This window comes from Neopsephotus bourkii, unplaced genomic scaffold, assembly GCF_033783945.1.
Source record: "Neopsephotus bourkii isolate Nb327-2 ecotype Australia unplaced genomic scaffold, CSIRO-AGI_Nbou_v1 NB_804, whole genome shotgun sequence".
Lineage (NCBI taxonomy): Eukaryota > Metazoa > Chordata > Aves > Psittaciformes > Psittacidae > Neopsephotus > Neopsephotus bourkii.
This window is the reverse complement of record NW_026901300.1, coordinates 1,251,941-1,278,499: the sequence shown is the minus strand read 5'-3', so window position 1 is coordinate 1,278,499 and position 26,559 is coordinate 1,251,941. Positions and strand designations below refer to the sequence as shown.

Sequence of the window (26,559 nt, the reverse complement as noted above, 5' to 3'; positions counted from 1 at the left end):
CAGCTGTCATACCTTCTAATGTCTGGATGTAGTGAGATGCAGTGAGAAACACCCGTTATCTGTCTCCTGATGCTTCTCTGCCAATGGAGGGCATCACGGCCGTGCCCCTGTCGCACCCTGCCCTGTGTGCTGGATCCCTTCCTGATCTGCACAGAGCTTTTTCTAAGCTTCTGATCTTTGTCTTGTCTCTTTGTTCTCCTGCAGACCTCCAAGACAAGCTGAGCAAAAGAGACAAAGAGGTATCATCACTGGTGTCCCAGACTGAAACTCTAAGGGCCCAAGTAAGTGGTAAGTTTCCCTCATCTGGTGCTGGTGGGAACTAGGTGTTTCCCTGCTTGTCCTCTGTACTGGTATTGAACAATGGTCTGGGTGCTGAGATGGACTGGTGTAAACCAGGACACTGCCTGTCTTAATGCAGATTGTTGGTAAGAGTTTGTTCAGCAGCTCCAGTCTCTTTTCAGGAGTTGAGCACAAACACTGCAGAGGTATTTGTGTCTTCTGAAGGGAGTGTTTGGGTTTATTGAATGTCAGAAACTAAAAGAGGCAGAGGTAAATGGAGCTGGGTGTGTTGTTTCCAAGATCTCCCCTTAATTAGGGCCAGAGCTAACCACATCTTATGAGTGGTAATTGGGAAAAGGCAAAAAGCAGGAATGCAAGTAAAGGACTGAGACGTTCCCCTCTGCTTCTCATAGCTTTGGAAAACAAATGCAAAACAGCAGAAAAGAAGGCTGATACGGTGTTAAAAGAAAAGAAACGTCTGGAAAGTGAACTGGAAGCCTTGACCAAGAAAACATATGATGCTTTGGGGCAACTGGTCCTCATTAGCCAGGAGCTACGCAAGAAGGAAAGGTCAGTGTCCAGGCCTGAAGGACAGAGCTGGAGACAGGGGGCCCCATGTGTGTGTTCATTCAAGGTGCTGTAATTTACCACCAAAAGAAACCTGGACATTGAATCATTGAAGTCCAGCCCCCAACTTTCCTGTTCTTTAGAGATGCTTATTGTGGGAATTTGGTTAAAATTAGGAGCTGTGAATTATCAAAGGGCTGCCCTTTCACTGCTTGCCAGGAGCTGCAAGACAGTTCAGTGCACATGTAGATGCTGAATGAAGTCATCTTCATGCCAACTAAGCTGGCTGCTGCCCTACTCTGAAATACAGTTCCTTGGGCAAGTCCCAGTCTCTAAAGCTGTCACAGTGGGGAGGACAGGAGATCTGAAGCCCCTGAAGTGATGGGATTTAAGTCACGTTTGCTCACTGGCCTTTCTTTGGATCTGTAGCAAAGGTGGGAGGGAGCAGAGCAGGACACCAGCTGTGTGTGAGCTCCGGAAATGTCCTCACCTTTCCATTCTGCTTCTTCCAGGAGCCTGAATGAGCTGAGAGCATTGTTGCTGGAGGCAAACCGGCACTTGCCTGGGCTGGAACGGGACCTGAGCCGGGAAGTGCACAAAGCTGAGTGGCGGTTGAAGGAGCAGAAACTCAAAGATGACATCAAGGGGCTGCGAGAGAAACTGGTTGTGCTGGTGAGGACACCAAAACCCCTCCTGGCCTTAGCTTGCAGGCTGGAGGGCTCTGTGCTGCTACTGGGGATAGTCTTCACCCTTACTCCAAGTCGTCATGCTTGCTTTTGTGCTACTGAGTGTCTGGTGGGACCTTAGTTTACAGCGCCTGTGAGATTGGACCTGGCTTAGCAGTGACTCATTAAGTAGTAAAAACGTCCTTGTGTCCTTCTCCAGTGTTTTTCTGTTACCATAGGTTTTAGATCCATGGCTAATTAAGGCTAACATTTGTGGGAGAAAGTGAAGGTCAGCTACCCCACACTGTTTTACACATTCTGTTCTAGGCATAAGCAATGCCCTCCAATTCCTGTGTACTTCAGTGTCCTCCAGTGGTTGAAATGTGAATAACATATTTGAGCTCTGCTGGGAACGAATTGGAAGTGCTGCTTGTACAGTTACCTTCAGAGTTGGGCTCTGACCCCATCTGCTGTTGAAATCAAAACACAGTTGTACTGAGTTACTGTGGATTTCTACTTTGCTTAGTTTCTGTTGTGATTTGGTTTTACCTGCGCTTATTTTCCCTTTGCTGTATAAGGACAAGGAGAAATCGGTGTCGATCAGCGGCGATACTCCCTAATCGACCCTTCATCAGAGTCAGAGGTGATCCGGCTGCAGCACCGGCTGGTCAGCACAGAGGATGTGCTGCGCAATGCGCTGGAGCAGGGCCACCAGATGGAGAAACTCATGGAAGCAATGAGGCTCTCTTCTGAGAAAACACAGGTAGAGCATCAGCAATCACTTCACAGGTTGCTCAGCCCTCAGATCTGTCCTGAGCAACCTCCTGGGATCTTGCCCTGTGCTGTGGAGAGTGATGCAGTCAGCTGGGACCCTTTCTTTCTGCTTGAAACAGTCTGGAAAGACTTAGTTCTGTCAGATGTAGCTTAGAATGAAGAAAAGCCTCACTACTTGGTAATTATGGGTCCTGTTGTGCTTTGCAAGAATGACTGCTAGATGTGGTGTTTTGAGGAAGGTTGCAGCATGAGTTAACTGTTCTTTGTCTACAACGTGCGGCTGCATATCCTTGAGGTACAGGCAATTTGTAACATGAAGGTTGAAGGTTTCTGCCATCCCTGTTCTCAGAAAGTTTTATTTCCTTGCAACTCATAAGCAGAAACTTTGGAGGTGACTCTGGGAAAGTTTTCCATTTCTCTTGCCAGCTCCTGAAGGCACTTCTGTATCTGATCTGGGTTTGCTGATGGACCATGAATGATCCCATTCCGGTTACTGCCTTCTCTTCTCAGCTTCCTCTGGTCTCCCTGTGTTTCTTCTGACAAAAGCAGAAGTGCTTCTGTCCTTTGTCTTGTGTCCTCCTTTGTGAAATTGAAAGCTGCAGATGGCTTGGCTTTCCACATTTGCCTCTTTCCATCTCGTGTCTAAGCCGTGGCTGATTCCTCATGCAAAGTGACCTGCCCCTTGTGCCAAGCTTTGTGCTTCGTGTCCTTTATTGCTCTTCTAGCTGTGTCTTCTCTTGTGTCTGCAACCAGGTCATGGTTTTCAGAGCCCAGATGCACTAGTGCTCCTCACCTGCTTGCTCATTTAAATTCTTAGCTAAAAAATGTCTTTCTCTTGGAGTAATGAGCTGCAATTCATATTCAAACAGACATGTTAGCATAGTACAAAACAAGCCACTAGTTACGGAGAATGGGCAGAGAGCTTGCATTCCCTGATGTAGGTGCAGATGTCTTGTAGTAGGTAATCGGTGGTGGGGGGGTGGTGGTGTCAAATCTAGTCCTCCCATGGCAGTGTCTTCTGCACAGTTTGCAGATACACCAAATGGCTATTCTGCATTACAGTAGTACTTGGAGAGAGCCGGGAGGAGGGTGCATGGGAGACATTGCAGCCCTGAGAGCTCTGCTGGCTCAGCTGAGCATCTGTGTGTTGCAGACAAGTTGCTATATCCCGCAGTGCAGCGGAGGCAGCCGTCTGCCAGCTCCAGACAGGACAGCTGTAGTCGTGATGACAAGTTAGTGGCAGTCCAAGATGTACTATAATCCTGTTACTACCTCTGGAGTGACTTTAGCTCCTGCTGTAATTGCCATGTGTCAAGTGAAAGTGCATCATGACAGCCTCATCTGCTGGAAGCTGTGGGAGGGGTGGGAAAAGTTTAGTCTCTGCTTTAATGCTCAGTCCTTTGAGGAAAAGGAAGTCTTCTGTTTCATATTCCTACCTCCAGAGGTGGTGCAGGTGGTAATTATTTCTTCCCCAGCTGTAGAAGATAACTAATCTTCCATAAAGTGAGTTGGAGTGGACCTTATGAGGTCAGCTAATCTATCCCTGGTATTGCTTTGATACTTTCATGCTTAAATCTTAGAGATGTGACAAGATAGTATTATGCCTTCAACTACAAGCCACGGTACTGGGAGACAGCTGGGGGATTACTGCAGGAGGCAAGGCCTCAAACTTCTATTGATATCAGGGTTTTAAAGTGCCTAGTTACAAAGAAGTCTGGATCAAAGCTTCCCTAGTTTCAGTATGATATCTGTTCATCCTTTCTCTTATGAAGGGGAGTTGTTAACTGGGGGCTTTCAGGTGGAGCCTGAGGACATTGCTAGTTTAAAGAGATCCTGGTGCATTAGTCAGTGAATTGATGATTCTTCCCCAGGAGCCACATGTCTTCTGTAACCCATTCTGTACTACCTTCTGACCTCCTGTCTCCTCTCTGTCAGCAGCAGCTGTTGCCCAGGGATCTGCCTTGGCACCACTCTCCCTTTGTCTGTAAAGCCTTCACTTTGCAGCACCTTGCAGCTCAAGAAGGAAATTTGTAATTACCACAAGCTGCTGCTGCTCTCCCTTAGTCAGCCACCACACTCTGCAGTCCTTGGTGTGCCTGGCTGGCCTTGGTGTTAGACAAAAGGAGGTGCAGGAGCTGGGGAAGCATAGTGGCACTGTCTTCATCTCATCCTCAAGTACTTGCTGCCTTGCTCTTTCCATGCCTGCAGCTGAAAAGTATTTGTCCTGTCATAGAGGAAAAGGATCTTTATCTTCTCCATGTCTTGGGAGACACAAGCTGTGCAGGAAGCGAGAAGGATTTGGCACTTGAGCCTTTTCTTGGAGAATTGGCAGTGATTGCTCTGGGAGTTGTTTTATTTCATTTCAAGTGAATTGCACCACTTTTTTCATTATTGTGACCATGTACCGAGACCAAATTTCAAACCTGACTCCTAGTACCTGATAGCTGCTTAGTGCAGAGATTGGGTGTGCTGCAGCCATGGTAGGCTCTGTTGCCTGAATCTCCTGTGGAGCGCGTGCAGACCCCAGGGCTGAGTCACTACAGCAGCGCTGTTGACATCCATCTGGGTAGGATTCACTGCCTGGTAAACATTGGCAGTTCAGGCTTTCAAAGCAGAGCTCAGTTTGAATCTCTGCCTACTTTTCCTGCCCAAACAAAACCTCTGTTCCATAGGATTGCTTATTGCACCTTTGAGGTTACAATAAGGAAAGAACCTGTGTAGCTGGGCCTCCTCTGATGATGGCTTTTAAACCTTGTCATCTTGTCTCCCTATAATATCTGGTTTTGCTGCCATCAGCAATTCACCAGTAACTGTGTATCTGGTTTCAAAGACCCAAACAACTGACATTTGCCATGCTGTGACTTCAGGCTGCAGCTTTCTTCTCTTGTTTCTGCTGGTTGTACTGTCATTTTTGAAGCTGAAGGGCTCCATATTATCCCTCCTAAAGAAACATTATAAATGTTTAAAAGTTCTTGTGCATTCTAAAGATAGACCAGCCTGTCCTGGCTGCCAGACTCGTCCCCAGAGATGGGAAGCTGGGAATGGCAAATGTCCTTTTCAGTGCTGGGATGTTCACTGTGCTGTGTTTTGCAGCTAACGCTGCCCTTTGCTGAGGGTTTGTTTATTGAGATTTGCGAGTCAGAAGTGAAGAGTGGGTCTGTGTCCAGGAGGACATTGGGGGATGTTTTGTAGCTCAAAAGGATGGAATCCAGCATGTGGGGACTGGGCCAGGGTGCAGAGGGCAGGAAGCTTCTTGCCAAATGTGGGGTGGAATTTTTGGCTTCTCTTTTCCTTATGTGGAGTGGGCTGCTAAGGAAGGAGATAGCAGTCTTGCCAGGTTTCAGAGCTTGTAGACAAAACCACTAGGCTCTGTGTCCTTCAGCAAGTATTGTCCATTCTCCATTGCAGACTGGAAATTCTGGGTCTGCTAACGGGATTCACCAGCAGGATAAAGCCCACAAACAAGAGGTAAGTGATCAGCACAATGTGACTGCTTCATGTGATTTCTTGCCTGCTGTGCTGGGGACAGCTCTTAGATGGAGGCTGTTCTGCCAGCAGAGTTTGGCTGTGTCGTTCCCATATCAAAAACCAGTTCTCAGGCATATGATGGGAACATCACCATGCTATAAAAAAACACTTGAGGCCATCAGGAACGTGCTGGTGAGATGCTCACTGAGGTGCAGTGGGTGCTTGCTCTGGGAGAAGCAATGACAAGGGAGTTTCTCCTCAGTCTCCTGGGTTAGTGCCTGTACGGCTCTTCTGGCAGCCCCTGCTAGAAGCTGCCTGGTCTTAGATCTCTGCCATCTGCTTTACATGGGTGGCATTTGTGGGATGTGCTGTTATGTTCTGCCAGAGTTTTCATGACGTAGGACAAGACCTGTAGCCTCAGACTTCATCTCCACATAGGTAGGAGAAGAGGTGTGAGTTACTGAGCAGAGGCATGGCAGGCCTGGTGGCATTCCACTCCATGCCTCAGCTTCCTCTTCTGTAGAAATGCCTCTGTGCTTGCCCTCATTCTGCCTAACAAGGTCTCTTTTCTTCCAGGAGAAGCTCTGATAGAGAAGAGGTGAAGAGGATTATTTCAGGCCAATATCAGCTCCTGTGCACTGTCAGGAAAAATGGTACCACATTTGGCTTTAGCATGTCCAAAAGACCAGACACAGTATTTTCACTTTAAAGAAGGACAATATTTATAATACACTAACTGATGTAGTCAGGACAATCCTGCAGTCTGGTTTTCCAAGACAGCCATTGTTCCAGGGGGGAGCAGAAAGGTCTCTCTACGTTTGGTTTCTTACTTGTATTGGTTTTGACTATGGAATTTGTATTGCTGTTGTCCCACCAGCTGACCTGGTCTGGATGATGGCTGCCCCAAATGGTGGCTGAAGTGTCAGCAAGTCCCAGTATCCCACAGGAACTCCAAAAGGATTTGCTTGTGGTGTTTGATGCTTCTCACCTGGTCTGTCCCTTCCCTTCCACACATGCTGCTGTCTTGAAGACCTGCACAAGCAAGTGGAACCTGCTGGGCTGACTGTTCATGCTGGCATGTGTAGGCTGAGCAAGATGGGGTGTGTGGATGTGTTTCCCTCCACCTTGTAGAAGACATTGGTGTTCTGGAGGCTGCACTTAGTGCTTGTATCCTAGCATGTCCTGGGAAATAATCTGATTTCAGGGGAATATTTGTTTTGTTTCTCACCCAGTGCTGTTTGGGGACAGGCAACCTGAGCTGTGGTTGGCCTTTCTTCCTGCAGAGATCTCTGAGCAGGCCTGCCCATGCCCTGCCCCACAACAAGGCTGACCAGCCTGATCCCCATCACTTGTATGTGTTTTATTGGGCCTTTTTAGAGCACAGGACTCCACAGCTGCACCTCATCACTGGCCTGAGAGCTCCGTGCTGGCTGCAGTCAGTGTGGGACAGATGCCCTGTGGAGATGGTTCCCTCCTTGCCTGTTTAATTTAACAGCTGATCAGGGATCGCCTGGCCTTTCTCTGGAGCTCTCCTTGACTCTGCAGTATGATGCCCATCCCCTTCTGCCAGGAATACAAAATGCTGAGGTGCTGCTCTGAGCATTCATGCAGCAGCAGCTGTCTGTATTGGATGGGTACAGCATTCCTCTGTGTATGACCTGAGTATGAGCATTTGGAGCAGAAGGAATACAAGACTAGAGCTCACACAGCTCTTGTCTGTACATAGCCGTGCAGGCCCAGGCAAGGATCTTGTTCCTTCTTCTGAAGGCTTTACCCTTCTCTAACTTTGACCACAGCTCCCAAGGGACACTAGGGTGGAGGAAAGGGACAATATGCTTTTAAAGGTGTGAGACTCCAGCAGTACCACAGGGAAGAATCACAGCAATATTTCACCAGGCTTTCTCTAGTTAGTGCCTGACTCCTCCAGTCTTCAGAAGCTCTTTTGTTGTGATGGGTTATCTGTGAAACAGGACAAGACAGAAGAGAGCACTGAGAGAGATCTGAGCCTGACCCCAGGCAAATGAACATCACATCATGTCAGCTTCATAGCTTTTGCCTTCATTTCCTGTAAGGTTGTGCTACTTTGTCTTCATGGGTTGCCAGACTCCTGCTTCCTTGAAGGATGAGCAGCCAGAAGCAACCTTGGAAAGACATGGGCTTCATGGCTGCATTTCTACCATGAGGAGGATGTTGCTGAATCTGGGCTATGACACAACACTGAACCCTGCTCACTTGATGCAGGATTGGTGATCTCCCTCCGTTCAGAGGGAGGATGAGAGAGGAAGGTGAGTGTAAAGCAGGACAGAAAGCACAGCTTAAATCTTGTGCATGGCAGGGGGAGGCAGAACTGCTTCATCAGTTTTACTAATCAGGAAGATTGCCTAGCTCTGAGAATTTCCAAAGGGATCACAGGGGTTATCTCCAAAATCTTCCTGGTCCATGTACTCATCTCTTAAGCAATTCAGGAAAATTGCAGAGGGAGTGTTTGTTGTTGCAGCCTGTGACAGTGAATACCTCTCTGGGAGCTGCTGGCTGTAAGAACTGTGGGCTGGTGTTTCCCAAAGCACTGCTTTGGTTGGTCTCTGGTGTCTGCAGCTCTCTCTGGATTGAGTGGAGCTAAAGGAATGCTGCCCATCTCTGAGCCCAGGGCTTCCCAGGCACCTGCCGGTGGGAGAGCCCATTCTGATTGAGAGCTTACTTTCCCTGGTAGGTCTTTTAGTGATTTGTGACCAGTTGCCCTCATCTATAAAGAGGAGATGCCTGCATTTTCCACCTCCCTCAATGAACCGTTGGCTCTGCACAGGGCAGGATCCCCTGGGAAGACTTATGGGGGCCATCTATTTAGTTCTGTTAATGAGATCTGAAGTTGTCAGGGTAACTTTCAAGCTGGAGGAGTCTCTGGCTCCTGTCTCCTCCCAGGGACCATCTCCTGCGAGTGGCTCAGACCTGTGGGTCTTCCCAGTCAGTTCAGGTGACAATATAAACCTGCAGCAGATGGGTCAGGGTTGGTTTAAAGATAGTGCTGATGGCCTTCTCTGGCTGTAAGTAGCTGTGGGGGTCCCTAAGGCTCAGCCAGGAGCCAAGTACTTGCTTACCGCAGAGGCTGTGTGTGGGCCTTGTGTTGCAGGGCCATACCGAAATGGGCAGTGGGGCAAAGCCAGGGCCTCTGTATTCCACCCTGCTTTGGGGAGCTGCTCCCCAAACAGGACTGACTGCAGCATCAGCAGGACATGCTATCATGCATCATCTGGGTTTTAGCTCAACCCTGTATAAAGCAGCCAGGTTTGAACATCTCCCATGTTCTCCCTCTCCAGAATTGGCACAGGCTTCCCAAGGGCACCTGCCTCTGGCTGCCCTTCTGAGCTCGTAAGAGACCAAACTAGGGACAAACTTGGGAAGGACAAGGAGGAGATTCCCCAATCCCTCTATTTATTTGTAAGTTTAAGTGCTATTTTTGCCTATGTGGTGGTGTATAAAGTACTTCACAGTATTTGATCTTACTGGCTTGGTTCTTCAGGGGAGATTTGCAAGGGTGTTGGAGCACTGATGCACCCATCTCCTGTTGCTGGTCAGGGGATGGTTCCTGTTTGTGCCTTCACTTCCCTTTGGCTTCAGCCTTGCTTTATCTTGACCCCCAGGAGCTGGTACAGGGGCCTGGGGGGGTGGTTGTGTTCTCCCCAGCCCCTCTCCCAGCCTGTGCATGCTGTGCTGGTGCTGCATCTGGAGCTGAGTCCTGACATCATGCCCCAGAGCACCAGCACAGGGTGGGGAGGAGGAGGCAGCGCATCTTTGGAGTCATCAGCACCAAGGGAAGGGCTGGCACCCGCTGGGACACCAGCCGTCCCACAGCTGCGGTACCCAACAGTTAGTGATGCTTTCCTGCTGAAAGCTGAGACATCATCCAGTGAACAAAGTCTTTGCCATGGAGGATGCTCCATCTTTAGTGGTTCCTTTTCTAACCCTCTAGACCAAGGGGAAAAGAATCAGTCTTGCCTGATGATTTCAGCTTTATCCCTACTACAGCAGCCAGTGAACTGGAGAAAGGGGCAGCCCTGGGCCAGTGCTGAACGATGGGTGCAAAGTTACCAGCCAAGGCTCTGCAGCTCTTGCCTGCTCCCAGCCACAAACCCTTCCTCTGGCTTGCACTAGAGATGCATGAGGGTTTCATTCAAACAAAATGATTCAAATAACACTGTAAAAGTCTTAACAAAAATTCCAGTACTCCGTTGTTCGGCAGCTTTAGCAGCTCAGCACTATCTTGTAGGGAGTTATTAATACACTAAGATCCTATAGGCCTCGTGTAAGTTACCATAATAAAGACGATACTAGATGTATAAATGGATGATAACCTTTTACCCGTACACTATGTATTACAGTTTTGTAGTTTAGTCATTTTTTGGCTATCAGATTTTGTTAGTATGATATAAAACCAAAAGACAAAAAAAAAAGGTTTGACTGCTAATGTCTATTTTGTTATTTGATTCACTTTATTTCTTCCTCTGTACAAATCTCAGTCTGTAACTACCCCACATGTGTATTCATGTACCACCCCCTGTCCTGGCTTGCTGGTGTGGTAAGCTCCTTACTAACCAATAAACTCTGTGGCTGCAGTCAGGCACCCTGGGGCTGCTGGGGTGTGTTCAGGGTGTTGTGCAGTGCCCAAGCCATGCTGAGAGGGAAGTGGATGGGATAAGCAGTGAGCTGGAGCCATCAGCACTGGGGTTCAGCTGCCATCTGGGTTTGTAAACAGCCAAGCATCAGCTCTTTCCCGGGGCTGCTGTTGGCTATCCCCTGAGCCATGGAGTACAGTGCTGTTTATTCATCTGTGACTATTTCTCCTCTGTTAATCTCCCCTGTCCCTCTCTGACACATTCACAGCACCCAATGCAAGGGGTGCTGTGAAGTGCTGCCCTAGACCCACCTCCCTGTATCTTAAGAGAGGCACATACTCATTTGAGTGGTGCCATCTTGATTCTGCAAGGCCAGAGGTGGTGACTGGGTCATCCTCATCCCTTCCAGCTCACTCACCTCAGACCTTTAGAGCCCAGGGAATGTGTGATTGCTGTGGAGTGGTCCCAGGGCAAGCTGTGGTTGCTGCCAGCACCCTGTGCAGCCCAGCTCCTGCCTCTTTTCCCTATATTCTCACCATGTGCCTGCAGGTGAGCATCATGGACTTCTGCTGTCCCCCATGGGCTGGACCAAGGTCATTTACTCCAGGGCTTTTTCATGGCACAGCATCTCTTACTGGAATTTCTTGGAGTGCCCAAGGGCTGTGCTGCAGCTCAGCAGCCCCACACACAGCAAGAAAGCATCCGTACTTCCTCCTGCCATGCTTTCCTGCACCTGTGGGCTGTGTGTATATCCTTTGCTGATAGATGATGGGTTCACAGCTGTCTTAAGATACCCGGAAAAAAAGGGGGATTTTATTTTTTTTAACTTGCTTCCTGGCTGCTTCTTTTCCTGAACTTAAGCTTCTCCCCTACCAGGATTACCTGGAAGTTTTAAACCCTTTCCAAAGAACTGGGGCAGTTTGCAGATGGTGAGTTGATTCCAGCATGGGGCCCCAGGTGCTGGACAATAACACCATGGAAGCTGGGCATGCAGCTGTATTTCAGAGCTGTAGTGTGGTCTGTACAGCATGGTCTGTGATACCCTGCTCTTGTTTTCTCAAGGTGTGTAGGAGTTGCTGTGAACCCCAGGTCTCTCAAAGCGTTCTGTTTGTCCACCAGCTCCCTGTGCGCTGCAGGGGCTCGCAGCTCCTGACATAGCTGGGTAAGAACAGTGGGACCCTGGGTCACAGCACTGCCGATTCCTAGAGCTGCTGCCAGTGCTTCACTGTCCTCCGGCGGCTGGAAGGAGAATAACAGCATCACAGTGTCACAGTATCACAGTATGTTAGAGATTGGAAGGGGCCTCAAAAGATCATCTAGTCCAATCCCCCTGCCGGAGCAGGAACACCTAGATAAGGTTACACAGGAACGTGTCCAGGCGGGTTTTGAATGTCTCCAGAGAAGGAGACTCCACAACCTCCCTGGGCAGCCTGTTCCAGTGTTCCGTCACCCTCACTGAGAAGTTTCTTCTCAAGTTTAAGTGGAACCTCTTGTGTTCCAGTTTGTACCCATTGCCCCTTGTCCTATCATTGTTTGCCACTGAGAAGAGCCTGGCTCCATCCTCGTGACACTCCCCCTTTATATATTTATATGCACTAATAAGGTCACCCCTCAATCTCCTCCAAACTATAGAGACCCAGCTCCCTCAGTCTTTCCTCATAAGGGAGATGCTCCACTCCCTTAATCATTTTAGTTGCCCTGCGCTGGACTCTCTCCAGCAGGTCCCTGTCCTTCTTAAACTGAGGGGCCCAGAACTGGACACAGTATTCCAGATGAGGTCTCACCAGGGCTGAGTAGAGGGGAAGGAGGACCTCTCTCGACCTACTAACCACCCCCCTTCTAATAGACCCCAGGATGCCATTGGCCTCTTGGCCACAAGGGCACAGTGTCGGCTCATGGTCACCCTGTCGTCCACCAGGACGACTGGTTTGAACTTTGCTTGGGAGAAATCTCTGGACACAGGAACATCCATCCGGGCTCAGCCCAGCATCCAAGCTGATGCACTCAGTATTTGCCTTGCTCTTCCCTTCCCAAGGCTGGTGCTTGCTCATGACAGGTCTGAAGATGCTGTGGCTGGGCAGGGGTGGGATCCTGGCCCAGGGCCATGGCTCCTGTGTGTGATCCCACTGTCATGGATCAGACCCGGTTTGATGCACTGGTTCAGGGAGGTTTGTCACGCTCTGCTCCATTGGTGCAAGGCACCAGTAAGGGAAGGATTGCTCCAGCACAGCTCTTGGGCTGTCCCCACGCTGACAGCAGGGTCACCAAACAAGTCCCCTTTTGTGGCCAAAAGTCCTGGAGGGAGATGTCCCCCAAACCTGCCTGTTTATGGGGGCAGGAGCCTTTATCCATATGGTGAATGTTCCATTGAACCCTTCCCAGGGTTCTGGGCAGGAGCTGCTTACTCAGGGCAGGAAGCAAAGGCCATGAGCATTGTGTCCCTGCTCAGGGCAGATGACTCCAGCTCCATCTTTTCTGTAGCTCCACACTATCATTCATTAAGGTGCATATTTACAATCAAGTGCCCAAGTCCTGGTATCTCACAGAGATAACACTGTAGCACATGCCTTTGTTTGCAGACATTGCTGTTAATTGTACAGCGAGGATTAATAAAACATGAAGTTGAAAGATGCCTGAATCACAGGGGGGGAGCTGGTAATCTCTGCCAACAATAATATTTGCACTTTATTTTCATCCCAGCATCCAGCCAAGAGCGGAGCCTGGGCCGCAGAGCAGGACCCCTGCATGTGAATGGATGGGGTGAGGATGGAGCAGGGATCCCAACCTGCTGCTTGGGCTCAGAAGAAGTGATGGGTGGGAAGTCCATCCTCATCTGTGTTAGGGAGCTCATCCTCTGGGATGTTGTGTTTGTGCCTAGAGCTGGATGCGTGCTGCAGGGGTGGGTTTAATCCAGGGATGAGCCATGCAGTGCATCGGGACACATGCAGAGGTGACATCTCTGTGGGGATGTGGCTGCCCTGCTCTAACCACCATCCTCCTGCTGGACCTGCCTCCCAAGGGACATCCCTGGGGGATGTTCCCTGTGGATGGGGTGGATGTACCAGCTCTCTGCTTGGTGCCGGGAGACCTGTGAGCCACCAAAGATGCTATTTGGCTTTTACAGGGGCTGCTCGTGTCCCCTCCCTGCTGCAGCCCCAGTGTCAAAGAGCTCAGCAGCCCCAGGGCTGGAATCAGGGCTGGGAATGTGCTGCTTCCCCAGCAAGGCTGTTTCCTCCCCATCCCTTTGCTGCCTAACAAGCATCCTTGTCAAAATAGCTAATTTCCTTCCAGAACAAAAAGTCACCTGAATACATTTGGAAGCTGTATTGCACTATCAGGGTAATCAGAATTTAATTTGATGCAGTCAAGGCTCTAAAAAGATGTTATCAAGGGGAACATCAAAGCTGGATTCCTGTGCTTGGAAAGGCAACTGGAATGCTTAGTCCAGAGTTCTCATTTTATCGGAGACTTTCAAAATATCAGTCTAAATAACAAAAATGAATATTAAGAGTATTTGCAAATTAATGTCTTTTGTAGCTGAACAAAGGCTCCTTCTTTTGCATGTCTGGGACAGTCTCTTATTAAATCCTACTAATTATACAGTTTTGTTGTGTCTCATCATTTCTGTGCTTGCAGGAATTGAAACTGAAGCTCTTTGCCCCCCTTTGTTGCACCACGCTGCTCCACAGGGGCCTGATCCTGCAAACTGGGGCTGCTCCCACCCACCACAGGGAGGTCCCATGGGTACAGGGACAGAGAGAAGCTGGGATGGGGACCTCGATTGCTCTTTCTCTCCTGGGTCTGTTATGCCCTTGGGGCTTCGCATTGTTCCAGCTCTTGGGATAGCTGAGGAAAAGCTCTGGCTCGTACTAGTGAATGTACTTGTGTGATCATTTCAGGGTTTGCTTCTAAAGTACAATGTCAGAAGGCAGAAAAGTGTCTTGGGCATTTTGGGCACCAAGAAGGTGGAAAATGTGACCAAAAACTGACCTTGGAGATGGGGTGCCCCTTTTGGGGTAGGTTTTATTTGACCTGTGGGCCATGGCTGTATTAACCTTGACCATAGTTCTTTCAAACACCATGATTTCCATACCAGGCTCTGGCTGTTTTGCCACCCAGCATGTGCCAGACCGGCTGGGGCCATGGTGATGCACAGCATCCCCTGCCCATTGACCCAGTATTTTCCCTTAGCTCCTATTTCTGCAGAGCCTAATCCCAAACACTCATCCCTGCATATGCAGGACAGACCTGTCCCCTGGTTTAGCCCTTGGAAATGTGGCAGGGGAGCTTTGGGGGAGAATGAGGTTCCGCCAACTTCGTTAGGGAAATAGCATGGATCTTGTGTTCAAACCTTTGAAGTGTTAATTAAAAAGAATTATGCAAAGGAGCGAGGGTTTGAAACATTCATTTGAATCTCAATAAGGCATCTGTATTAAAAATAGCAGCAGGATCAACTAAAGATACAGCAGTTTTGGAGCAAAACGGTCCCGGCATCCCTGGTGCTGTTGGGCAGCGGGTTTCTGCCCGCTCCCTGCCCCAGATGGGCACAGGAACACCCTGGGAAAACGCTTCTTGTCTAATGTTTAAAGACCTTCAAAGCATCTTGTTTAAGACAAGACCCAGTGGTGCTTTGCTGTAGCTCACGGGGAGGGAGAGAGGGCTGCATGGGCTGCGGAGGTGGGTGCAAGGCTGGGACTACCCCAGGGGCATCCAACATGGGGCACAAGGCACCCCACAGCCCTCAAACTACCCTTTAGCACAGCCCTTGCCAGAGGAAACCGAGGGGATGCACGGCTGCAGCACAGCCCTTCATTAAAACCCCCGGCATGTCCTGGCCCTGGCTCATTCCAATGAAAAGCATCCAGGGTATTAATTACCAGATCGGTGGATAACGCCGTTAAGTTTACTTTTGTGCTGCACAGACCCAGCGGGAATGTCAATGCCTCCTGCCCTTGGTGTGGTGCTGCAAGGGCGCCTCGGGTGGGGTGGGCAGCACCACAGGGGCACTGAGACCCCCTGTCTGCGGAGAACTGGTGTTCTTGGCTCATTCCCAGTATGGATGTGAGGGGATGGGTCCTGCGGGGGGGATGGGTTTGCTGGGCAGTGAGCTGGGGGGGCCTAAAGCAGCCCGGGCAGGGGATAGGGGTGAGGAGCTCTGCAGAGGGACAGCCCATGGGGAAGGTGCTCATGGGCAAAGCTGGATGCTCCCTGTGAAACTGAGCGTTGAGTGCTGGGGCTGTCACCTCAACTGCAGGTTTGGTTAAACATGGGTGAGCATCAGCCTGACCATGGGCAGGGCTCAGGGGCAGTGATCCCTTGTCCTCTGCTGGCTGGAGGAGGTGATGCTTTCAGCCAAAATTGCCTCAGGGATAACCCCAGTGCCTGCCTTCCTGTGCCAGAGAGAGGGATTTTCATGGACAGAGCTTCCCCATTCCCATTGGGATTCCCAAAGTCTGCAGAAAGGACACTAGGACCAAAGGTCGGGCTGTCAGATCTCTCCAGGGATGCTGCTGGTACCTGTTGCATCCTTCCTGCCCACACGGGTGCCTGAAGGATTCCCCATCCCTTGCAGTGATGGCCCAAAACCAACGCTGGAGAGGACGTCTGCTTAGGAAAGGGCCTTTCCTCCTACCAGGTGACATGGAGCTGGGAAGGATGGAAGGGTCAGAAAGGGGAAATCTCCCTGCTCTGCTCCCCAGTCTGGAGGCTCCGGTTTGGGAGCGCCTCACCTGGCTCCCATTAGCATGGAAATCACTCAAGGTTCACACTCAAGACAGCTGGAAAAGCATCTTATCTGTTGCACTGGAGCAAACTCCTGCAGCGTGGCATTCTAAGGATGGCACAACTGCAGGCAGATGGCACAAAAATAGATGTGTTCCATGCAGATAGGCAGGGTAAATACTCCCTGTAAGCCAGTGCTGTGCCCTGGCAGGGAACGGAGACAGAGGTGAGGGGTTTTGATCTTTCTACAAATACTTTTGGAACCAATAGTTACCAGCCTGGGTTTTGCAGGGGATCCTTTATAGTTTCACTTAATGGCATGTATCTTGCAAGAGAATTAATAGTACCTTGGGCTGCCTCTGTGCATGGCTGTCCCCATAGTAGCTGGTTTGGGGACAGGATGGATTCTTCCCTGTGAGGGTGCTGAGGCGCTGGCACAGGGTGCCCAGAGGAGCTCTGGCTGCCCCATCCCTGGCAGTGTTCAAGGCCAGGTTGGACACAGGGGCTTGGAGCAAGCTGCTCCAGTGGAAGGGGTCCCTGCCCATGGCAGGGGGTTGGAACTGGATGAGCTTTAGGGTCCCCTCCAACCCAAACCATTCTGAATACAGCTCCAAACCCATCTGTGCACACAATGTGTTGTTCTTACAAGTGTAGGCAACGGCTTGGAAAGCTCTTTTTCCCCCCCCAACCCTCAGAGCCTCCCACCTGGGGCCACAGACCCCAGGCCTTGCTCCTCTGGCCTTTTCCTTGTGTTGTTTTCACGTCTCACAGCCCGGCTCCAGGTGATGCCAGCTCCCTCCATCCAGCTGCAAGGTGCTGGTTGCAGGGGGGGCTGCCAGAAACGTCCCACGCTTTGATCCATAATTTAAAACCATTTTGTTTTGCCTTGCTTGGTTTAACCCGCGATTTGGTGCGGCAGAGGAACACAAACCCCTGCAGGACAGAAGGAACCACCTCATTATTTCAATTACATCCCCCCTGACCTTACTAAAACTTTTTTCCTCCTTCTCGCTTCTAAAGCAGCAGCTTTTCTGTCTTTTCTTCATTTTTATGCTCTCCAATTCCGCCGGGAGACAGCAGCAATCAGCACATCAGAGCAACCAGCGGCTCCTGTGATGCCCAGCAGTCACTAATTAACAAATTAAAAAGAGAAATCTTCCTGCAGATAGGATTGTTCTCTGCCGATGTTGCCTTTTCTTTTGTCAGCGCTGCGACAAGGAACTTCTTTATTGCTGCAGATAGAGCAGATTAAACCATCCCTCTCGTGCTGTTTGCTACTTGCACAGGTTTGTGCCGCTTATTGTTTTGGCCCCCAAATAAACTGGTTTGCCCCCGCTTTTATCCTGCTCCGTTGGGTTCCTGCACGGATGGGACAAGAAAGTGTTTAAGCCATCGCATCATCCCCTGCCCGGACCAGGCATCCTTTAACAGAATCATAGAATAGTGAGGGTTGGAAAGGACTTTAAGATAATCTGGATCCACCCCCCAGTAATAAGCATGAACGTCCTCAGAGGATGGGGGTTCAGGGGGGCTGAGTGGACCCAGTTCCAGTGGAACATCTGGAGAACATCTTGGGTGCCACCAGATGTTCCAGCTCCCGCCTGAAGCCCATAGTCCCGTGTGGAGATGGCACCAAAGCAGAGGCTCTGTTGGGGGCAGGGGGACTGAGCTCTCTGTTCACACATCGGTGACCAAAGGTGGCACCTGAGGGTCTTCAACCTTATTTTGGTTCCTGGTCCCCAGCAGTGACCCCAAAGCCAGCCACAGGGCTGGCCCCATGGAGGGCAGGTTTGGGGAGCAGGAACAAGCACAAGTTTGACCGGAGCATGTCCACAGGCAGGACCCAAAACCTCTGCCCACCACAATGGGCACCCGGAGCACAGAGCAGTGGACACACACGGACACAGGAGCTGGGTGTTGGATCAAAGCACAGTTGTCCCCCATTTCTTTCAGGCTGCATCAGTTTCCTGGGTCAGGGACCATGGTGTTGGGATGGCAGCGTCCTGTGGAGGTGATGGAGAGCCATGGGAAGAGCAGGAGAGCAAAGCCTGCACATAAACCCACTGTCCTGCTCCAGCAGCTCCCCCTTGTTCAGCTCCTCCGCTCAGGTGACCTAGTGCAATTAATGTTAGTGGGTGGGTTTGGGTGGGAGCTTATAGATATTACCCAAAAGCTGCCCTCATTTCCTTCTTCCACTTGAGACCTTCCATAGAGGGACAAATCTGCACCACAGAGCCCCATCCCCTTAAGCCCTTCATCTTTCATGGGGTTTGCTGGGACCCCCATGCAGCCTGCTCTACCAGCACAATGGGTTTGCCAGGCCTGATGACACGGGGAGGGATGCAGGGGGGATGCCAGGTGTTTGCATGGGGCTTGGCAGGGCCAAAAAGCCCCTTTCCCGTTCTTCCAGAAACTGGGAAAAAGTAGTGTTTTCTCTGAAAGCGGTTTCTCCTCCCCTGGCCCTGGAGCAGTGATAAATCATCACTTATTTAAAACAAATCCCAGCTAACGGAGCAGCTTCATAATGTGTGCTCCAAAAGCAAAGCCGTCAGCGGTTCCCAAACTTCAGAGGTTCAAACGCTGCCGAGTTATTGTTAATAGTTCTTCATTTGTTTGAATCTGCCATTCCTTCATTTGCAGCAAGGAGCTCGGGAAATAGCCATTCCCTCTTCACAGCTCCGCTCTTCCCAATGGCAAGAGCATCCTCAGCCTCTGCGCCAATGGGATGGGGATGGGGGCAGTGCCAGTGGGGTGGATGGGAGCTGCCAGTGCCTGGCTCTGGTGATGGGGAACTCCGAATCTGCCAGGATGGGCTGTGCTGGGACAAGCTGTGCCATGCAGTGCCAGGCCATGTCCTGGCTGTGCCGTGCCAAGGCCAGGTATGCCAACCTGCAGTGTACCAAGTGGTGCTGTGCCATGCTAAGCCGTGTAGTATCAGGCCATGCCAAGCTGAGGCAAGCCAAGCCATCCAACCTGCGCCATGCCCAGCAGGGCTGTGTTGAGCCATGCCACTCCAGACCGTGCCGTACCACGCCAAACCGAGCCAAGGACCGCAGTACACGGAGCCATAACAGTGCCAAACCGTGCCAAACCCAGCCATGCCAACACCGACAGGTGGCGATAGGTCCCCATTGCACCCCTAGGAAGCCAACTGGGCCAGCGCACCGGGGCCGTGCCGAGCCGCCGCAAGCCCGTACTGCTCGGTACAGATCGGCGCGGCCCCGGCTCGGCTGGAAAGGACTCACCCAGCTCGTCGTGTCCCGTCCCCCCCTTGACCCCCCCGTCCGGTTATCGGGCTGGCTAATCCCGTATGTAAATGGCAGCCAATGGATGGTGCCGTTGAGCGGGGCTGGGATTAGCGGCGGGGCGAATGGCTGGCACTTTTACTGGGATTACAGAACAAAGAGCTGCTCTCCCTCTCCAGCTCCGGGTGGGTTGGTGGGGGGGGAGTTTATTTCCCACCCCCACCCCCCCCCCTCCCTCCCGCTCCTTATTCCTTCCCTTTGAGCCCCCACCGGGCCCCGCCCGGGAGGAGGGAAGCGGCGGGAGGCGGCTCCATCCCGCTTCCATCCCGGCTCTATCCCGGCCCCCGCCGCTCCGCGCAGCCTCGCCGGGGAGGGCAGGAGCGCCGCGCCCGAGCCGCCCGCGGTAAGGAAAAGTTTTGCCCCCCCTTCCCCTTCCCCTTCCGTGTGTGTCCGTGTGCCCCCGGTACCAGCGCTGAGGGGTGGCGGTGGGGAGCGCTGGGGGGTGCGGGGGTCGGGGGGTGCTGTGTGCGATGGGGCTTGGAGGGGCGCAGGGGGCGTTAGGGATGGGGGTGCAGGCAGTGGGATGGGGATTGGGGGTAATGGGTCTGGGGGGTGTGGTAGAGCTGGGGGCTGCAGAGGGTGATAGGGCTGTTGTGGGTGCAGGGGGGCATTAACGCTTGGGGGATGCTGAGGGGGCAATAGGGCTGGGGGGATATAGGGAGGCGTTAGGGCTTGAGGGTTGCTGAGGAGTGATAGGAGTGGGGGGCAACAGAGCGGGGGGGAGGGTGCTGTGAGGCAATAGCACTGGGGGTGATGCTGGGCTGCTTAGGGCCGAGGGGATGCTGAAGGGCAATAGGGATAGGGGGGGATGATGGGTTTATTAGGGCTGGAGGGGTACAGGGGGGCATTAGGGCTGGGGGGGGGGATGCAGAAGGGCAGTAGAGCTGGAGGAGGTGCTAGGGAGCAATAGGGCTTGTGGGGATGCTGGATTCATTGAGGCTGGGGGAGATGCTGGGCTTATTAGGGCTGAGGAGCTGAAGGTGGTAGTTAGGGCTTGAGGGATGCTGAAGGGTGATAGGAATTGGGGCAATAGAGCTGGGGAGCAGTAGGGCTGGGGAGATGCTGAACTCATTAGGGCTGGGGGTTACAGGAGGGGATGTAAAGGCTTGAGGATTTGGGAGGAGTGATAGGGCAGGGGGATGCATGGGGCAACAGAGCTGGTAGGGATGCTGGGCTCATTTGGGCTGTGGGGATGCAGGGTGCAATAGGGATGCTGGGGGAGGGTAGTGCTGGTGGTGCGGGGGGCATTAGGGCTGGGGATGCTGCAGGGCAGTAGGGCTGTCAGGGATGCTGGGGGATAGTAGGGCTGGGAGGGATGTTGTGGAGCTGTAGGGCTTGGAGGAGATGCTGGGGATATTGGGGGATGCTGAGCTCTTTGGGACTGGGGCTGGCATTAGAGCTGCTGGGGAGGAATCCTGGGGGTGATGGTGGGGCTTGGGGTTGGTGAGGTCCATCAGGACTCTGGGGGGCTGCCAGGAGGCAATAAGGCTGGGGGGGGGCTATGAAGGGTTGGGGGCAATAGTGCTGCAGGGGGTATCCTGGAGAGATGCAGGAGCAGTATCGCCGGCTAGCCCTTGGTGCCCATCACCGCAGTGGTGTCCCATATCCCAAAGGCAGCTCCAGGGCCGGCACCTGCCCTGTGTGTGTGTGTGTGTGGTGGTGCCAGGCAGGGTGGAAGCCGGGCGCAGGGCTCTGCTGGGGCTCGCCCCCTCTCCGGCACGGGGAGAGGCAGCAGCAGGGCTGGAAATAGCAACACAGGGTTGAGCTGACGAAGCGCTCGGGGCTTCAGCTGTGCTGGGAGCCCGGCCTCGGCACCGCGACCGCGGCGTGCAGGGATGGGCGTCCTCTGCGGCTCCCCGGTGCTGCTGGGGGCAAGCACAGGCTTCTTGGTGCGTGGTGATGGCCGTGGTGGGGGTAAGTTGCTCCCCAGGGAGCCAGTGCCCTTGTCCTTCCAGTGCACAGGGTTTATCTGTGATAGCTGTAAATGGGAGCGATCCTGTTGGTGATCTGGTGCCGGAGCAAGCCTTGGTCCCGGCAGTGCTGTGGGTCCTGGGTGTTCGTGGTGGGCACCGGGTATGCCTGGGTGAGCTTTGGGAGGCATTGATGCTGCTGAGCATCGCTCCAGAGCCATGGTGTCATGGGCACTTTGGGGTTGCTGCTCGGCCTCCTGGCACATACATTGCCTATTGGCATCCTAGTTCTGGACATTGGAAGTGCCTGTGGACATCAGCACGGAGCCTCATGCGACAGGAGCCCCAGCTTTAGGGTGTCTGTTCCCCACACTGCTCCCACTGGAGTGGGAAGTGCTGCAGCTGGGGCACAATCCTGTGGACCACAAGCACCTTTAATTCTGCAGGTCCCAGGTCTCTGGTGCCCACCAGTGCTCCCAGACCCGCTCTCTGCACGTCGCCCTCTGAGCCCAAGGAGTTCCCTGCTCCTGTGGAAACTGCAGCAGCAGCAGCAGCTCTGGACTGAAGCTTTGTGATGGTGCCAGACCTGACCCCACTATGGCTGGGGGGCCAATGGCTCCTCTGCTGCGGGTCCCCGCCACCATCGGGGTGATACTGAGGAGCCGGTCAGGTATCGGGGTCACAACTGAGCTGCTGCAGCACAGCGTGGCTCTGGTCACCCATAGGCCCCCCACTCTTCTGTTTGCCCCACAGAGCTGGGGTCCCTGTGCCTGCTGGGGACAGGGCACCTGCTCTGGGGCTGGGCTGCTGTTTTTCCCCTGCACTGCTGCTGTCTGAGCTGGTGTTGCCTCTCAAGGGCATGGGTTTGGGATGTGAAACCGCTGGATGTGGGCAGGGGAAGGGGTCAGGCAGCTGCTCTTACGGGGTGGTAGCAGGAGGCAGGGGCTGATGTGCTGGTGGCCACCACCACCTCCTTCTGCTGTTCCTCCTGGAGGGCTTTCATGTGTCGATGCAGGACGGGTCAGTGTTCGTTTGGGTTTGCTAATGAGAAGCTGGGAGAGGAGGGAAGGAACCTCCTCAGGGATGTATTTAACAACCTGCCCTACCAGCCCGGGCAGGAGATGCGGTGCCCTCCGCACATTCAGTGGGACCCTGTGTGGGGAAGGAGGTGACAACAAGGGTGGACTTTGCGGCCAGCACAGAGGGGACAGGTCTGTCTGTCCCACCTGGAATCATGACCTGAGCGATGCTCAGCTTCAGAGAAGGAGGAAAGAACAGCAAAACCCCAACCCCCCAAAATCCCAGCCCCAAACAGCGACCTCTTGCTGCTGGAGCCGATGGGGGATTCCCATCTGCTGCTCCCGCAGGAAATAGCTCAGATTTTTTTCGGCAATTATCAATGCCCCGTACTTCCTTTGGGAATTCTGGCGACTGCACCCTGGCAGCCAGGCTGGAGGAATGCGGAGGGACTCCAGTCATGGCCAGGCTCGTCCCCAGCTGGTTGCCTGCCATGGGGCTGACCCCTGGCATGGCTGCAGGGCTTGTTCCCAGCGCTGCCGGATGGGTGATGGATGCGGTTGTTCCTTGTGCCACCAGGATTCATCCGCAGATGCCTGATGCGGGCGGAGGTGTTGGTAGCTCATCATGGAAGAAGAGGCAGGATGGGGACTGCAGCTCCCAGTGTGGCTGGGCTTGGGCATCTTTGGTGGGTAACAGTTTGGGGAAGGGGATGTATGAGCGGCTGCGTTGGTGCCTGTGCTCTTGGTCTCTGGCCACATTTTACCTGTGTTGCACCTTGGTGGCAAGAAGATGCCTCCTCTGGGGCTTTGTGGGGAGCAGATGCTGAAGGCACATGGGGTTGGTTTGCCACCACCGGTAGCCTCCCTCTTGAGGACAAAGAGAGGAAAGTACCTACTGGGAGCCCCTTCTAAGGATGGAGGTACCCATCCAGGAGCTGAAAATGTGTCTGTTGATTCATTTATTGGGAAGAGCCCAGCTGGAAGCTGTAGGGAAGGGACTCTGGTGTCCGTCAGGATGCTGTGCCCAAGCAGCAGGGCTGAGGGCAGAGAGCAGCAATGGCTGGAGGTTTGCTGGGGACATGGTAGGTCTCTGCAGACAGGAGCAAGGTTTCTCAGGACCTCGCTCTGCCCCTTGCAGGCTGTCCCTTCACAGGACACGTTTGATTTAAATCTCTTGAAGCACTGCCTGTGAAAAGAGCTCAGGAACCCTTCACCTGGTCAGAAGCTGCAGGAGGCTCAGGGCTGGGTGCTGCCTGGGGTCTGGGTGGGCTTTATGGGCTGGGGGCTTGGGATGTTTCTTAATTGCCATCTCAGTGTGTAGTGCAGCCCCACTGGTTGAATGTGCTTTGAGCCCAGGTGAGTCTGGGTGGGTGCTGAGCCCCGCTGTGTGGTGACCCCTGTGGTGCTGAAGCTGGGATGGGGGCTGCTGCAGAGAAATCACAGCATCACAGATGGGGTCGGGTTGGAAGGGACCTTACAGCTCATCCTTCTGCTAGACCAGGTTGGTCCAAGCCCTGGCAGTGTTCAGGGCCAGGTTGGACAGAGCCTAGGGTGACCTGGTCTAGTGCGAGGTGTCCCTGCCCATGGCAGGGGGTTGGAGCTGGGTGATCTTAAAATACAGCCCAAATGAGTCTGTGATTCTATGACTGTAATCCCTTGGAGCAGCTGGGGCATCGCTTTTGTGGGAATACCCCCGTGTCCCACCCTGGTCTGGGAGCTGCTGTCAAATGCCACCGTACAAACACTTTGGTGGTGATTTCCGAGGGACTTCCCTACAGTTTCAGCAAGGCTTTCCCATGGGGAGGACGCTGTGAAGAAAAGCACTTGGTGCAGAATTCCCTCCTCAAGCAGGCTGTGCCGATGTGGGATTTACATTCCTGCACGCAAACCGCTTCTGTTTGAATTCTCTGGCTTCGTGTTGCCTTGTCTTTGCTCCGTGTGGGTCTGGCTGGTTTAGGAGGAGAATTAACCTCAGTGGGATGAGCAGGGAACCAGTGAGGATCATTACTCTGTTGCTGCATCTGTCTGCATGGATGTCATCCCCCTCAGAGCTGATCTCCACCTCTTGTGTGAGGGATGAGGTGTCTGTCTTCATCTTCTGTGGCACCACAGACCTCCTGAGTACAGCTGGGGAGCTCGGAGCGTGCTTTGGAGCATATACCCCTTTGGAGATGTCCATGAGGAAAATGTGGGCAGGATGTTTTGGAACCTTCGTTATTTTTTGGAGCATTTCTTGCCTGTTTTGGTGCTGTGTGATTTGTTACTGCCAGGGTTTGTGTCCTGCTTAGCTGGGACGTTCCTAGAGGAGAAACCTCCCTGTGTAGTGGGTTGATGAAAGTGTTCAAGGCCAGGTTGGGCACAGGGGCTTGGAGCAAGCTGCTCTGGTGGAAGGGGTCCCTGCCCGTGGCAGGGGTTGGAACTGGATGAGCTTTAAGATCCTTTCCAACACAAACCATGTTATGGTATGCACGCTTCAGAAGTGCATGGTGCCCAGGCCCTGGTGACCAGCAGCTTTATGGAGTTTGAAGTGGGCTGAAAAATCCCCTTACATGAGAAGAGGCATTTGGCAGAGAGGTTGGGGCTAAGCCCTATCCCTGGCTGAGGCAGGGGATGGATGCGTGGGATCCCAGACACAGATTGTGCCAGTGGTGAGGCCACTGAGGAGCACTTGGCTTCCTTCTCCCTCACTAAAAATAGGAGGCGAAGAGCTTTCCCTTTGGTAACTGCTGCGTGGAAGAACACAGAGGTAGTCAGTGTGGTTTAGGGAAAAGTGATGAGTGGAGAGGGAGTCCTCCAGAGCAAGGTAACACTGGGGAGATGAATCCATCACAGTGGGTGAAGATCTCCTTGGTTTTATGCAGTTGCTGTGTGAAAAGATGCTTCACCCATCCTTAAAAGATGATGTGCAGGGATGGGTCTGTTTCCATGCCCAGGCTTCAGCAGAGCTCACATCTTTACCTCCAGCTGCTTCTGCATGGACATGTCTCCTACCTGAGAAACCAGACACTCCTTAATGGTTGCATGAGGTGACCTTGCCCTGGGACACTGGCCACCGGGTTGCTCATCTGGAATTCCAGCCTCGTGGCATCAAAGGTTGGCCCTGGGGCTGTAGGGAGGGCTCCTGCTGTCCGTCTGAGGATGGAGGTGGCTGCCTGAAGGTGGGCAGAGCCCTCCTGTGCCAACAGACACAAATGAAAGGGTCAAACCCAGTCCTGCTTCTAATTAGCAGCAATCCTCGTGCTTGAAACTAAGCCCGGCCACTCTCTAAGGGCTGTGTGCCAGGGAGCACGTGTGGCACGTCGCATCGGTGACTGCACCGGGGCAGGCTGGTGAGGCAGGCGCTGCCAATGGGAAGAGCTGAAAGGTTTAGGATGAGGCTTGAGATGAGCACCAGGGGTGCTGGTCCTTACCCTGCTCATGGTAGAGACCCCAGGGGGCAGAGGGACATGTGTGGCAAGAGTAGGGTTTCCCCTGGATGGATGCTGCTGCTTGGAGTTTCCCAAAACGGACCTTAGAGGGTGGTTTGCATTCAGGGCTGGCCCAGTGCTGAGCTCTGTGGAATGGGTATTTTGGCATATCTGCCCTAGTACTGGTGTGATGGGGCTGTGCCTCCTGCAGTTGGGCTTTGGGACCTACTTGAGGCTCCTGTCAAAGTCACACTCCTCCCCATCGGGTCAGTTTTCTGCTTGCCATTGCAGGTTAAGAGACAGGGATGGGAAAACCTGTAGGAAAGGCAGGGTTGCACCTCCCTAATTAGTAGGGGCCTGGTTGTCATTTCTACACAGCGCTCTGGTAGTGATTAAATATGTGGGAATTATCTTTATTATTTGTACTGCATTAGTATTTAGAAGGCTGGGACCCCATTTGCTGTGCATGCAGTGAATGACAGTCCTTGTCTGGAGGAATGCTGTCTCTGTCCTGGATGGGTAGATTGGGGTTTGAGCCCTGTGCACCTCTGGCATCACACAGATTGCTACTGCAGCTCTGCTCCCTGTCACTTAGAAGATTTGAAGCATTGATTTGTACATCTTTGTTGCAGATGAGTCACATCTGGTTTAGTATAGGGGGGAAAAATCAGTGTATTAACACGACCTCTGAAATTGTGGTTTATAGATTGGTTTAATATATATATATATATGGCACCTGGTTGTCAAAGCCCAGGAGTTGCCACCTTTAGATCTTCTCCCTTTCTTGTTGGAGGGCTACAATAAAGCAATCTCGTTAGGTAAATGTGATGATGT

The 26,559-nt window shown here is 52.5% G+C and overlaps 2 protein-coding genes across 6 annotated transcripts in view; both read left to right on the top strand.

Moving 5' to 3' along the window:
• Positions 1 to 8,103, top strand: part of LOC133213325 (CAP-Gly domain-containing linker protein 2-like) — a 106,039-nt gene extending 97,936 nt beyond the window's left edge. The window contains 7 exon segments of the mRNA XM_061355488.1: positions 205 to 288; positions 693 to 849; positions 1,359 to 1,518; positions 2,090 to 2,105; positions 2,108 to 2,274; positions 5,694 to 5,753; positions 6,330 to 8,103. Coding sequence (XP_061211472.1) covers positions 205 to 288; positions 693 to 849; positions 1,359 to 1,518; positions 2,090 to 2,105; positions 2,108 to 2,274; positions 5,694 to 5,753; positions 6,330 to 6,341 — 656 coding nt within the window. The 3' untranslated portion in view covers positions 6,342 to 8,103.
• An 11,246-nt stretch (positions 8,104 to 19,349) lies between these two features.
• GTF2IRD1 (GTF2I repeat domain containing 1) overlaps positions 19,350 to 26,559 on the top strand; it is a 63,394-nt gene continuing 56,184 nt past the window's right edge. For 2 of the 5 annotated variants that reach the window (XM_061355463.1, XM_061355461.1), the window contains exon 1: positions 19,352 to 19,732. The gene's annotated coding sequence lies outside the window, so the exon portion shown is untranslated. Of the gene's footprint in view, positions 19,733 to 26,559 lie in introns of all 5 variants that reach the window. The other 3 variants (XM_061355465.1, XM_061355462.1, XM_061355464.1) reach the window with 2 other exon arrangements.